Source organism: Podarcis liolepis (assembly GCF_965112155.1).
Source record: "Podarcis liolepis genome assembly, chromosome: 6".
Classification (NCBI taxonomy): Eukaryota; Metazoa; Chordata; class Lepidosauria; order Squamata; family Lacertidae; genus Podarcis; species Podarcis liolepis.
In genome coordinates, this window is record NC_139559.1 from 98986222 (window position 1) to 99000789 (window position 14568).

The 14568-nt window shown below is 44.2% G+C and overlaps 2 protein-coding genes across 8 annotated transcripts in view; one reads left to right on the forward strand and one right to left on the reverse strand.

Annotated features, from left to right (window-relative positions):
- Window positions 1-90: 90 nt before the first annotated feature.
- The window catches only part of FMO5 (flavin containing dimethylaniline monoxygenase 5), a 29737-nt gene continuing 15259 nt past the window's right edge, over window positions 91-14568 (reverse strand). For all 7 annotated transcript variants that reach the window (XM_083507133.1, XM_083507134.1, XM_083507137.1 and 4 more), the window contains 6 exons: window positions 13986-14128; window positions 7012-7211; window positions 5412-5764; window positions 4384-4456; window positions 1014-2358; window positions 91-657 (listed from right to left, as the gene is read on the reverse strand). In XM_083507133.1, the coding sequence (XP_083363259.1) occupies window positions 2013-2358; window positions 4384-4456; window positions 5412-5764; window positions 7012-7211; window positions 13986-14128 (1115 nt within the window). In that variant the 3' untranslated portion in view covers window positions 91-657; window positions 1014-2012. The remainder of the gene's footprint in view (window positions 658-1013; window positions 2359-4383; window positions 4457-5411; window positions 5765-7011; window positions 7212-13985; window positions 14129-14568) is intronic.
- LOC310708598 (uncharacterized protein) lies at window positions 10292-13979 on the forward strand. The gene is made up of 2 exons (XM_083507200.1): window positions 10292-10309; window positions 10344-13979. The coding sequence occupies exon 2, from the start codon at window positions 10605-10607 to the stop codon at window positions 11673-11675; it is 1071 nt and encodes a 356-aa protein (XP_083363326.1). The 5' UTR covers window positions 10292-10309; window positions 10344-10604; the 3' UTR covers window positions 11676-13979.

A 14568-nucleotide genomic window follows, 5' to 3' on the forward strand; every position in this document is an offset into this window, starting at 1 on the left:
CCTGTTCCTCCGTGCGCCCGCATTCCCCGGCTGCTTCCCTCCGTTCAGCCGCTTGCAGAAGCCTTTGGGCTTTAAGCCACTCTTTCAATATGCATTGTTAACATTTATTGGTCAGCCAAAGACAGGTTGTAGCCAAAAGGCAAATGAAAAGCAAACAGGTTTTAGCAAGCAAGCAAAGAACAGCACGATCAAACACATGTAATAAAACACGTACAATAATATGTAAAACCGTATCTCGGGTTGCGAGGCCAGAGTCTAGGCTTTCTTGAGTCGGGAGCCTTTTACCACAAACTTAGCAGGCTAAGCCAGGCTAGAAAACAGATGTTTAATTTAGTCAATGTCACTGAGGTTGGTGATCGGCTTTAATAATAATAAACATTTTGTCCTTGGAATTTCATATTACTTGCAATGTAGCATAGAGTATATAAAGTCCTCTCTTATCTGGCATCCATAGATGCAAAAGCGCTGTTCTCTAGGACTTCACTTCTAATGCTCATCCAGAAAGTTGGCTTTCATTGCCTGAAACCTAGAAATTCCCTACAAAAGAAGGGGGAAGTAACCACAGGCAAGTATTTCTGTAGACTGAACTGGGTTTTGATGTGGGCCCAATCCTGCAAGTAATTCCTGCAGGTGCTCTTGGATGTTTCCTTGGCTAGACTGCATACAGTGGTGCCCCGCAAGACGAATGCCTCGCAAGACGGAAAACTCGCTAGACGAAAGGGTTTTGCGGTTTTTGAGCTGCTTTGCAAGACAAATTTCCCTATGGGCTTGCTTCGCAAGACGAAAACGTTTTGCAAGTTTGTTTCCTTTTTCTTAACACCGTTAATACAGTTGCGACTTGACTTCGAGGAGCAACTCGTAGAACGCGGTGTGGTAGCCTTTTTTGAGGTTTTTGAAGACTTTGGTGATTTTTGAAGCTTTTCCAAAACTTTTCTGACACCGTGCTTCGCAAGACGAAAAATTCGCTAGACTAAAAAACTCGCGGAACGAATTAATTTCGTCTTGCGAGGCACCACTGTATTGGCTACTAAAGGAGCTGTGGGATCAAAACTAAATTTCCACAGCAATGGATTACTGCTGGCCACCCACGTATCTTTGGAGGGCACTCTGAGCTGATCTACACAGAGCTTGACCAGATCATTTACTATGTACTTTAGTTTAAAGTGGAAGGAAAACATAGTCCTCTGGATATAACACTGTTGGCTTTAATCCTGCTTCCACTCGTACCTGGTGGAAGGCGCAGTGGGATTCAGATTAATTTACTCTGCACTGCCTGACTTTTTCATCTGGCTGTTTACAGCCACCCTAATTCAGAATGAAGTTCAATTGCCAGAAGATTTCCAAGTTACATATTGACTCTAGGTTGTCTTTTAGCAATCTTTTTTCATGCCCTGAATTATAAAGTCCTGCATCAGCAGGATGTTAAACAAGATTGTCTTTGAGGTCCCTTCCTTCCAGCTCTATGATTCTGTGAAGCATTGATTCTGCTTCTGAAGGGCTGTAAATCTTATTTGGGGTTGCAATCAATTTGGTGCTAAAATACACTTTATTTTTTAACAAAATTAACACCCACACTTTAAAAATATTGAGGGATAAAAAGGTAAGGTATAATTGAATTGACTGACAAATTTGAATAACATTTAATATACATATAATTGTATGTTTGGTGCAAAGCCTGATTGGTCCACATGAATTAATTTAATTATAGTATTTAAATGTTTTGTGAAATTAGGTTTTATACTTGTGATTAAGAAGAGCAATTGGACAATAGGGTTCCTTAAAAATATTTTTAAAAGATTTGGGAATAACTGCAATCCAGGAGAGTTTGCAGGTGTCGGGGGGAGGAGGTTACCGTCTAAAATTCCATTGAAAATAGGGATTGAAGCATCTTTGAAACATTTATAAATTTCATTAGTGAAGCTATCAGATCCTCAGCATTTTTTTGTTTTGAGGGATTTATGATCAGTTTCAGCCAAGTCCTCTTTCTATTAAACAATGTTGTTCTTCAGCATTTAAAAGTAAGCAACAATTGCAGCCAGGAGAGCCACAAGGCCAACCATCTGGATCCACAGGGGCACGAAGGTGTTGCTGCTTGAACTGTCAACAGGCCTTGTTCTCAAGGGTTTCAGGATCCGGCTGTGTTGCGTCAAGATGGCTTTCCTGGCTCCATCCCATTTCCCTGGTCCTTCGAGGCGGTACTGATAGGGTGTGCATGGCCCAAACAAAAGCTCCCAGGCCAGTTTGGGGTCAGAAAGAAACAGAGGCCATACACTGGGCTTGACCCCCACCAAGCAAGCCAATTCATCCATGTACTCAATATAGTCCACTTGGATGGTGTGGCGTTGGCTCTTCACATACCTGGCATGGAAGGGGGAAGAGACAAATATAGTTTACTTTGCTATTCATTCAATCAGTCACATTTATAACCCACCCTTCCTCCCCATGGGGAGCCCAGGGTGGCTCACAACAATAAAATTACATAAACCGATTCAAAACAATATTACAGGCAGCAGTTAAAACCAACAGTATAAAAAAAGAGATAACTATCCGCCCCAAACTTGGATGAGGGAGTTTGATAGCCAGCATGCTGCTTCTGAGACTGTCCTAACCCGCATCCCAGCAGAAGTGGTTAGGGGGCAGGGAGTGGCACATTCCTCTTTCACCTCAGGTGCTCCTGGGCAAGACCAGGTATAGGGCCTCTCCCCCAAATCACCAACTTCAGGATGGAAGCTACTTGGCTCCCAAGTGATTTAGGGCTTTGCATCCTAGTACTCCCACCTTGAATTGGGCCCAGTAGCTCACAGGCAGCCACTGCCATGCCCCAAGATTAAGGATAGCGTGGTGGTTGTTTCTTGCTGCCCCATACAGTGAGCAAGCAGCCATGGTCTGCACTAGCTTTGAGATGCTCTTCAAAGGAAGGCCTTTGTAGAGAGCATTGCAGTTACTTACCTTGGAGGCAGGTACAAGAGCATGGGTAGGAGGTGGGGAGGCCTTTACCTTGAGAATGACATGAGCTCTGAGCATAGGAGGCCCAGGTGAGAGCTGGGAAGGAAGGCTGCTACAAGGCTCTACCATCCAATGCATGCCAGTTAATTGTAGCTAGCTTCTGCAGAATAATGATTCCCCCTCTCCCAGGGGTATATACTGCCATTTTTTTATGTTGAGTATTGTACTCCTACTTAGTTTTAAGCTGTTAAAATAGGTTAGCTTATTTGTATTGTTACCTAGTAGGACATGCATTTATGTTCTGCCTTTATTGATAGGATGATTGTTTTCAATTGCTCTTAATATGTATTTTTAATTATATTTATTATTGTTCATATGTCGTAAGATACTTTGGACACAGTTTTGTGGCCTACAAATAAACAGATGACTATGATAGCAATGTTTCAGAGCAGAAACTGGAGTCCTTGTCATGGGTCACTATAACCCTCTCAGGGCTTTGGCTTAGTACAGAATCTACACCCAGTGGCGTCGCAACGGGGGGAGGGCCAGTACGCCCTGGGTTCCATGCCTGCGAGGGTGACAAGAAGTCACATTGCGGGGGCTGGTGGCGGCACGAGCAGCCACCACAGCCGCCTTTGGAAGATCCTCCGTTCGTGGCTGCAGCCACGAGAAGAGGATCCCGGCGCCGGCAGCAAACCGCTAAGTTTGCTGCACACTGCATGTGCAGCGTCACACACATGCGTCGTACGTAGCTACGAGCCCTTAGTTATCATATTTCACAATAGGCCAAATGTGCTGGGGCAGGGTAGGCCCACTTCATGAATTTCATTTTTAATTAATACTGAGGTCTTGTCCACAAGGGCAGCAAAGCAGTGTAAATATCTCTGTTATTATGTTGGTATGTACTACAGTTAGAATCTCCTCTGAACTGAGTTCAAATTCAAAGAAGCCTTATGCAAGCAGCAATCCATGGAAATAAACACAATCTTGTTTGGGCCACCGGAAACAAAACACTCAGATGAAAAGCAAATGGAAGTAGGGAGATGAAAGCTAGCCACAAAACCACCACCAAGCCAGTCCCCCAGCCCCACCATAAGAATATACTAGCAAGCCCCCACACCAGCAGTGACCAGAGTTGTATACTGGGCTCGTTTTACTTACTGGATCTTCCACAGAATGGGTAGGCTCGATTAAATGAATAAAAACTACAGGCTGGCATTTTTTTTTTGACAACAATATCATGCAGATAATGAAAAAAAAACCCAAAAAACAAACAAACCCACAACCACCCACCCAAAAACATGCATGCATGAGTAGCTCCGATTCAAGAATGAACTCCCACCTTGAGGCACCTCAGCAATAAGTGCAGTTGTAGGAAGTGGCAACACTACAAGACTAGCCTACCTGGTAACCATTCAAGCTAAGCCTGTCATTTACCGTTTAGCCATTGCTGTTGACGTCCTGGTGATATCCGACATCATCCCACTTATTGATGGTATCTTAGCAAGTCCTAGAAAAGAGAGGCAAAAGGGAAGAGGCAACGTTTTGAGGACCTGGATAAAGGCAGCTGGGAAATGCAATCAAGGGAGGCAAGAGGCCCTTTCTGGAAAGTCCTGAGGTCTCCTGCAACAAACCAGAATTGCTCCATCCTAGTCAGCAGGAATTCTCTTTTCATTTGAGAAATACCAGTCTAGATTCCCTGTGTGCATGACTAAAGCTGATATTTCTGAGCTTTCAGATAGATAAGGGGAGTTGGAATGCTGCTAGGTTTCAGGATCCCCAAGAAAATGTTACCTTCCCACCCCAATTTCTCTCTCCCCTTCCAGCCCCACATAACATCCTGGTAATAAAGCAGGTGGGAGAGAATGAGTCTTTTTTCCTTTCACTCATCAGAAAGAAGAAGTGACAAATATCACACACCTACACCCATTATTACCATGCAGGGGGAAGGAAGACTTCCCTTTTCCTAAAGCTTTCTGGAAAACCTCTTAAAGAGATTGTTGACACATTGCTTCAAGGAGGCAGGAGGGTTGCTTTGCTTTCCTATTTTTAAATGAGCTGTTCGAGCCCCTTCATTTTAAGGACATAAAAGAAATAAAAAAACTCTCAGTTATTGCATAAAGTTAAGGTGGCAGCAAGCTCCGCCACCCCTCTCTCCAAACCTCAGGCCCCTAGGAGCCTCTCTGGGCCAGGCAGCACCCCATAGCAGTGCCCTCAAATCTGTCCCCCGAAATGTCACAGAGGCAAGCTCAAATAAAGGAGGCAGCTCCATGGTCAGCTCCCGTGAAGAAATGCTACTCCCTCATCATCCAGCAAGGTCAAGTGACAGTAAATAGACCTGGTGCCATGAAATTAACACCTGCCGTGTCCAGACTTCCCAAATTTGCCAGTATAGCTCATTCCTTCAAACACAGGATTCCTGAGATCACCAGCAGCATGAAATGGAGCAGTTTGAAAGCTCTTACCCTTAAACACCCGGACTGCCCAGCGAGCCTGCAGCTCTGAAATGGGCATGATGGCACCCAGGGGTTGCACAAGGCCAATGATTGCTAGAGTAGGCTGCTCCAAGTGTGGGGGGAAGACAAATTTATACAGGGCGGTCTGGTTCTCAATGACTCTCACAGAGTTTCCCAGGAAGGGAAAAGAGAAACTGTATCCTGTGGCAAAGACAACAAAATCGATATCGTCTTCCTTAGAGCCATCTTCAAAGACAACAGCAGTTTCAGTAAATTCACAGATGTTTGGTTTCACCAGCACCTTCCCTGAAATGATGCAGTTTGGAAGCTCATCGTTGACGGTTGGATGTTGGCTGAAAACCCTGAAAGATACAAAAACACAAGGTGGAAGTCAGTGTCGTGGTCTTCCCGTCGTTCCATTGGCAGAAGCATTTCAGCTTGTCAGAGAGGCTTGCTCCCTGCCACATGCTGCTCTGGGACTTCTCCCAACCTCAAGCCAATTGCAGCGGCACATGGCGGTCGGAGCGGGGAAAGCCGTTGTGCAAGCAAAAGTGAAGGGCTTCTACTGACAGTGTTGGCTAGGTGAATTCTCAAAATAGCTATTATTATTATTATTATTATTATTATTATTATTATTATTAAAAAGCATTTCTAAACTGTATAATATTTTCAAAATTTGTAAGCAGTGCAAAGACTAAAGATCAACAACAAATTAAAATATTAAAATGGTATTATTATTATTATTATTATTATTATTATTATTATTCCTATACCACCCTTCATGAAAATCATAGGGTCATTTACAATTTAAAATATACAAAAATATATAGCACAAAAATATATAGCATAATAACAAAAAAAACCAATACTGCCCTCTACATTTTAAAAGGCCACCATTTGTTTAATTAGCCTGGAAGAGGAGGAATGTTTTTGCCTGGTGCCTAATTAACATATGAAGCAAGGGGCATGCAGAATCTAAACCAGGGATAGGGAACCTCGGGTGATGTTGGATCCCACAGCTTCAGACAGCATGGCTAATGGTCAAGGATGCAATTCTATAAACTATATAAATACATATATAAATATAATATATCTCTTAAAAATAAGTTATTCCAATAAGAGCAGCACAGCAGCAGCCCTTTCGCTGAAAGCAGTCAGTTCCCAAAGTCTGATGGAACAAGGTGGTCACATGCCAGCAGAAGGACAACAAAGAGGGAGTCAGTCTGGGAGCAGCCACATATTGTAGTGCATTATTTTTAGCTGTTATGTCTATTATCCTTAAATTGTCCTCTGTGGTGGTGGTGATTATTATTATTATTATTATTATTATTATTAATACCCCGCCCATCTGGCTGGGTTTCCCCAGCTGCTCTGGGCAGCTTCCAACAAGAGATTAAAAATACATTCAAACATCAGTCATTGAAAACTTCCCTAAACAGGGCTGCTTTCAGATGTCTTCTAAACGTCAGATAGTTCTTTATTTCTTTGACACCTGACATTTTCTGGAAAATGCAGTACTGTACATTCGTACCTTGGAAGTCAAATGGAATCCGTTCTGGATGTATAGACATACATTGACTAATTAGCATACAGTATTGCTGAGCCATACCTGTGTTTAGGTTTCAGGCCATAATGGGAATGGTTGAATCTTGCATTTAAACGACCCTCCAACCAGTGATTCAGCATGGACATGGTTGCGCACTTCTTCCGTAACATGTTGAACCGAGTAGAAAGTACCACATCTGCTGGATAGCCTCCTTCCCCCACACGATTCAGGATCCATGCACCTCGGCGAGTGCTGAGAAAGACCTGGGCATGGGAAGACAATTATTTAACTAAGATGTCCATGTGATCTGTTCTTCATGAAGTTCCTTCTTCCACCTGCAACGTTCCCCAAAACTGCAGAACATTTTAGTTGGACATCACCTGTGAGATAGATGAAAATATCTGGACGCAGAGAGCAGAGGGTGCAGACCCTCCAAGTGTCCCTATTTCCCAGGGACAGTCCTGGATTTACAGAGCCATCCTCGTTTCTGATTTGATGCCAGAATGTCCCGCTTTTCCTTAGGAGGCCCCTACTTTCATTGGAGCCAAGGAGATGAGTAACCATACAATATTATGCATTCAAGTCTATGAGTTATTGTGTATCCAGAATGTTGCAAAGTAGTTTAATATATTTGTTACTGAGTAAGCATCCGGCAGCCAGACAGATACTGTGAATAATTTAATTATCAAGCTTCTTGAAACCAAATTTAAACTGACAGTATCTGTTTGGCTGTCGGATGCTTATTCAGTAATGAACTACTTTGCAAAATTCTGAATGCACAGTTAACCCACATTAACTAACTGCCTATGCAATGGATGTTTTAGGCTGTCATATAGAAAACAGGGTAAAACACATTTTTAATGAACAAAAAAAAATGGCTACAAATTAAATAAACTAAAACCTTCATCAAATGTGTAATCTGTGGAAGAAACGACAAACAAATTTAAAATCTGGGTGATAACTTAAAAGCTCTTTTAAAAAGGCTTCATTGCAATTTTGAGAAAGAAAGCAAAAGATTAGAATCGTAGAAACGAGTTGGAAGGGACCCTGAGGGTCATCTAGTCCAACCCCCTGAATTGCTAGCTTAAAAATTAAATAAATTAAGAAGTTGAAGCTAAACAACTTATTACTTATTCAGAGGATCTGTCTGGGGATCTGAGTCAGAAAATAATAATGGGTCACAAAATTAATTAGCATTTGCACGTAAAAGGAAGTCACAGATATATGGCTTAACTTGGAGAAAACCATATCTAAAGACAAAACAGTATGAATTTAGTTAATGAATGTGCAAATGATAGAAGCAGTGCTGGTATCTCAATGCCACAAGGTTGGACTGGGCGACCCTTGCGGTCCCTTCCAACTCCACGATTTTGGGATTCTGTGTATGTGATCATCAGCCCTGGAATTTATTTTCAGAAATTTGTGCAGCAATATTTAAGAATAGTGCCAACGCATGTGCAAAGTGCCTTCGTCACTAAAAGTGTGACAATACACAGAATTAAAGAGCAGGCATTACAGGGAACATGATATCTTCCTTTGGGAGGTGGAGTGGGAACACTGCTTGAAGCCAAGTACTGCCCCAATTTTGTCTGATATCAGTTTTGGGCCCCAGCTGAAGGGGCCTCAGACACGAGACCCCCACCCTCCACCCAATGGACCAGTTGAAAATTGCTGAGGGCCTTCCTTGATGGACTAGTTATTTTTCTGCGTGTTGTAGCAATTACAATGCATTGTGCTAGATCCCTTTATTTATTAAATATTAAGATATTACAAATCTAAGAAATAAAGAAGGCAAATAAATACAATTAAAACTCAGTTTGAGTATTTAATGTACAGGCAGCCCCTGTTTATGTGTGTTCAGTGCATGTGTCAGGGAAGAATTAGAGGTTTTCAGTTTATCAGAGGGAGAAAGCATTCCCCAAGGGGGGGAGGAGAGCAGTGAATCTAATAGAAGGGAGCAAGAGGAACAACAGGGAGGGACCGGTTGTTCACAGGAAAGGCAAGGGTTCAGTTCTAGCTCAGATTGGGAGGAGGGGAGATACAGGCCAGCTCTAGCCAGGAGGGTAGGAAAAGAGCGGGAAAGCGAAGGGAAGGGCGCCTTCGCCATTTTGAGAGTGGCTGGTCATGGAGAAGCAGAGCTCAGAAGGTATCTGAAAGAAGTGACTCTGAGGAATAATAGTTAAGAACTGTTTATAAGAATGTTTTGTTAATACGCAATAAAAAGTTTTATAAAAGAACAAGAAGCGTTTGTGTGGTGATCTGAAGAGGACAACGACCAGTCCTGACAGCATGTGCAACAGTATATATGCTTATTGTGCCACCAAACCAGGAAGTGACCTGGAAACGTCATAAAGACGTCACTGAAACATCACTAAAAGGGTGGAAAGGGGGCAGGGTGGGGGACTTGCGGGCTTTTTCAGTGGGTTTAAATTTTACATGATTTCACTGATGTGTGCAACCCTGCGTAAATGGGGGGCTGCCCGTAATGTATGTGGGGTCCACAGACATGCTGAATGAAGCTCGTGGAGCACAGTTTGGGAGCCCCCCTGCTCTTAAAAAACATTTTCCCCTCTCCTTGCCAGCAAGTGAAGCCAGCAAGTGAAAAGAGCTTGAATCCAAGCACCTCCTCCCTCTTCCCAGAGCCTATCCCTTGGGCATCCTTTTTGCAACTACCCACTTTCCCCTGGCAGCATGAGTGACAATTGAGACATCATCTGCCCGCCTTCCACAGCCTCTCCTTCCAACCAGCTAGAGCTCTCTCTCTCCAGGGATGCTGTTCCTGCCTTCTGCACCTCCCAGGGGTCCCTAGAGATGGGGGCCTGCCTCAGTGCCCATCTTCTGTCACAAGAGAGCCGGCAGTCAATCATGCTGTGCAAGCTGGAGCTAACCCTTTATTAGCCAAACCACAATCCGCCAGGACATGGTGGAGTGTCAGGCCTAATAAACACAGCAACTCATTCCCGGCAGGTCTTGTCCCCATGCAAAAGTTACCAAGACAAAAAGTCCCTGCCTCCCTGCAGCCCAGGGCTTTTCCCAAGCAATCGATCGGAGACTGCTCCTCCATTTCATGCCTCTCCTGGTTGTGGGAGGGGAGCTTGTTGCCGCACGACTGACTCCTCTCTGTCTCTTGACCTCCCTCATCCCAGTCTCCTGCTTCAGCTCCTGCCTCTGATTTGTTGGTCTAGCTCTTTTTCGCTGCTCTCAGACCATTTCCATAACCAATCCCGATCCAGAGCTTGCAGGGCAGCAGCTGAAGAAGGAGCAAAAGGGGTTTTCTTGTGTGTGTGTGTTTCTTTGTGGCTGATTAGCTGTTCTCCCTGTGCAAAGGTCAGAGGGGGCAGGGTTTCTGTTGAGGCAGGGGGTTAGCTGTGGGAGGAGCTTATCAGACCTAGAAGGGCAGTAGTTGAAGAAGGAGCAAAAAGGGTTTTCTTGTGTGTTTCTTTGTGGCTGATTAGCTGTTTTCCCTGTGCAAAGGTCAGAGGGGGCAGGGTTTCTGTTGAGGCAGGGGATTAGCTGTGGGAGGAGCTTATCAGAGCTTGCAGGGCAGTTTGATCCATCTTTTAGATTTAGGGGAGCTAGTCTCAAACGTTTATTGGGGGAGACCTAGGTTTTTTTTGGGGGGGGGGGTTATTTGTCCTGTCTTCACGCTTTTTAAGATGGAGGACCACTGTAGCCACCCCCAACGACACGTTCTCAAGATGGAGGGTGAGGGAACAGCTGCAGTCGCCTGCGGTTCCTGCGCAATGTTTGCCATCTTGCCAAAGATTGCAGGCAGCTTTACCTGCAGCAATTGTATGTTGATTGCCCTCTTAGAAGACAAAGTCCAGCAACTGGAGGAACGTGTAGCTATGCTCCAAAGAATTACAGAGCTGGAGCTCTTCTTGGAAGCAACAGAGCACACCGTCTCCACCAAGGAGGAGATAGGGGACACCCCTGAGGAGGAGGCTAATTCACCAACACAGGAGCCAGATATATGGAGAAACGTGACTCAAAGAAGGAGGAGGCCCAGGGTTCGCTCTGATTGTTTAGAAATACACAATCGCTTCAAAGTCCTCTCCTCTAGCATGGAAGACGAAGAGCAGACTCCATTTGAGGATCTCTCCCTCATTACAGTCGATCAGGTATGTGAAGACGAGCAGCAAAGTCAGTCCTCAGGGAATGTGCAGGCGACCTTGGAACGGACAGCTCACGGAAGAACCCCGACCAAACCTAAGAGGAGGCGTGTAGTGGTGATAGGGGATTCCCTACTGAGGGGAACAGAAGCAGTGATCTGTGGGCCTGACAAGATGTCTCGGGAGGTTTGCTGTCTCCCCGGGGCTAAGATCCAAGATGTAACTGAACGACTGCAAGGAATCATAAAACCCACTGACAAATACCCCTTCCTCTTGGTTCATGTGGGAACCAATGACACTGCAAGCAATAGCCTCCAGAAGATCAAAAGAGACTACGAGGCTCTGGGCAGGAAATTGAAGCAATTAAATGCACAAATTGTCATCTCATCTGTCCTCCCAGTTGAACGACGTGGCCCAGGGAGAGAGGGAAAAATAGTGGAAGTGAACAGCTGGCTTCGCAAATGGTGTAAACAGGAACGGTTTGGATTCTTAGATCACGGACTGCAGTTTCTTGAAGATGGACTTCTGGCAAGCGATGGGCTGCACCTCACAATGGTTGGGAGAAATGTTTTTGCCAAAAATCTCAGAAACCTCATCAGGAGGGCTTTAAACTGACTTATGTGGGGGAGGGAGACAGTGCTCCTGAAGGTAGGAGTCTATCAATTGAGGAAGATGATCATCCAAATGTCATAGACCAAATGGAGCAAACAGCACGCAGACCTAGTGGTGGGAGGAAAAAATCCTTAAATAAGAGACACGGGGGAATGATTAATGGACTTCAATGTCTGTACACTAATGCGCAAAGCATGGGAAATAAACAAGATGAGCTTGAGCTCTTGGTACAGCAAACTAAATATGACATAATAGGCATCACTAAAACCTGGTGGGATAAGTCCCACGATTGGAATGTAATAATGGAGGGATACAATCTATTTCAGAGAAACAGACCAGACAAGAAAGGAGGAGGAGTGGCGTTATATGTCAGGGATGTGTATACCTGTGAAGAGATCCAAGATTTAGAACCTCAAAGCCAAAGTGAGAGCATTTGGGTCAAAATTAAGGGAGAGAAGAATAACAGAGACTTCATTGTGGGAGTTTACTAAAGATCCCCAAGCCAAACGGAGGACATAGATGATGCTTTCCTGGAACAGATGGCCAAGCATGCAAAAGGAAGGGAGATAGTAGTAATGGGGGACTTCAATTACCCGGATATTTGTTGGATGTCAAACTCAGCCAAGAGCATAAGGTCAAACAGATTCCTCACTGGCCTTGCAGACAACTTCATTGTCCAGAAAGTGGGAGAAGCAACAAGAGGAACAGCCATTTTAGATCTGGTCCTAACCAATGTTGATGACCTGGTTAGTGGGGTAGAAGTGGAAGGATCATTAGGCGTGAGTGATCATGCTCTTCTGAAGTTTACTATACAGCAGAAAGGAGCAGCCAAGCATACTAGGACTCAATTTCTTGACTTTAAGAAAGCCGACTTCATAAAACTTAGGGAAGTGCTGGGTGAGATCCCATGGACAGTAATACTAAAAGGAAAGGGAGTTCATGATGGCTGGGAGTTTGTTAAGAGGGAGATAGTAAAAGCACAACTTCAGGCAATACCAATGAGACGGAAACATGGAAGGTGCCTAAAGAAGCCAGGGTGGCTATCTAAAGAACTTTTAACTGAGTTAAGATTAAAAAAGGATGTGTACAAAAAATGGAAAAGGGGGGAAACCACCAAAGAGGAATTCAAACAAATAGCCAGCAAATGTAGACATAAAGTCAGAAAAGCTAAAGCACAGAATGAACTCAGGCTTGCTAGAGAGGTTAAAAGCAACAAAAAAGGCTTTTATGGGTATGTCCGTAGCAAAAGGAAGAACAAAGAAACAGTGGGGTCACTCAGAGGAGAAGATGGTGAAATGCAAACAGGGAACACAGAAAGGGCTGAACTCCTCAATGCCTTCTTTGCCTCGGTCTTCTCCGATAAAGAAAACAATGCCCGACCTGAAGAATTTGGAGCAAATGATTCAGCAGAGGAAACACAGCCCAGAATAACTAAGGAGATAGTACAAGATTTGTAACTGGCTGACTGACCGAACCCAAAGGGTGCTCATCAATGGTTCCTCTTCATCCTGGAGAAGAGCGACTAGTGGGGTGCCACAGGGTTCTGTCTTGCTAAAAAAGCCAATGCAATTCTGGGCTGCATCAATAGGAGTATAGCATCTAGATCAAGGGAAGTAATAGTGCCACTGTATTCTGCTCTGGTCAGACCTCACCTGGAGTACTGTGTCCAGTTCTGGGCACCACAGTTCAAGAAGGACACTGACAAACTGGAACATGTCCAGAGGAGGGCAACCAAAATGGTCAAAGGTCTGGAAACGATGCCTTATGAGGAACGGTTAAGGGAGCTGGGCATGTTTAGCCTGGAGAAGAGGAGGTTAAGGGGTGATATGATAGCCATGTTCAAATATATAAAAGGATGTCACATAGAGGAGGGAGAAAGGTTGTTTTGTGCTGCTCCAGAGAAGCGGACACGGAGCAATGGATCCAAACTACAAGAAAGAAGATTCCACCTAAACATTAGGAAGAACTTCCTGACACTAAGAGCTGTTCGACAGTGGAATTTGCTGCCAAGGAGTGTGGTGGAGTCTCCTCCTTTGGAGGTCTTTAAGCAGAGGCTTGACAACCATATGTCAGGAGTGCTCTGATGGTGTTTCCTGCTTGGCAGGGGGTTGGACTCAATGGTCCTTGTGGTCTCTTCCAACTCTATGACTCTATGATTCTATGATCCCTTCCACTGGCATTCTGCTACTACATCTTTGACACACTCTGGGGCTGCTACACCAGGCAAAACCATCACAATATAGAACTGTCCTGAGATCTACGGGTAGAGGGTGAGATACAAATTTAACCAATAATAAATAATAGTAGCCAGACCTGTTGTGCCGAGCGACTTATCTCCACAGCAAGGTCCCCGCCTGAGTTCCCAATGCCAATCACAATTACTCTTTTCCCAGCAAACTCAGCTGGGCTCTTGTAATCACGACTGTGAAAGTAGCGACCTTTGAACTTTTCAATTCCTGTAAGTGAAGAGCAAAATTGTTCAGGCTCAGGTAGTGTGCATGCGTCTTGTACATGAGATCTGGCACTGTCGTTTTCTGCTGGTATGAAACTGGTAAACTCTGTAGTTGCAACACTAACTGCACTAAGGGCTGTGGACATATTTTGAAGAGCAAAAACGAGGACACATTTGCTGAGTTCTACTTTGAACTATGGATCTCTATGATGGCTCTACCCATGAAAAAGAGGACATGTCCTGGAAAAAGAGGACATATGGCAACCAATCTGGACAAATTTTATTCCTTGCTCCCCCTGAATTCTCTCACAATATCTTTCCAAACCACATTTGCAAAACTAGTTCAGTTTTGTGAGCCTAAACTTTTAAGCAAATGTACTTTCTGTACTGTTCTAGGAAGGAAAAAAAAATAACTTTTATGCTAGTGAAGTAATCTTTTTTGAT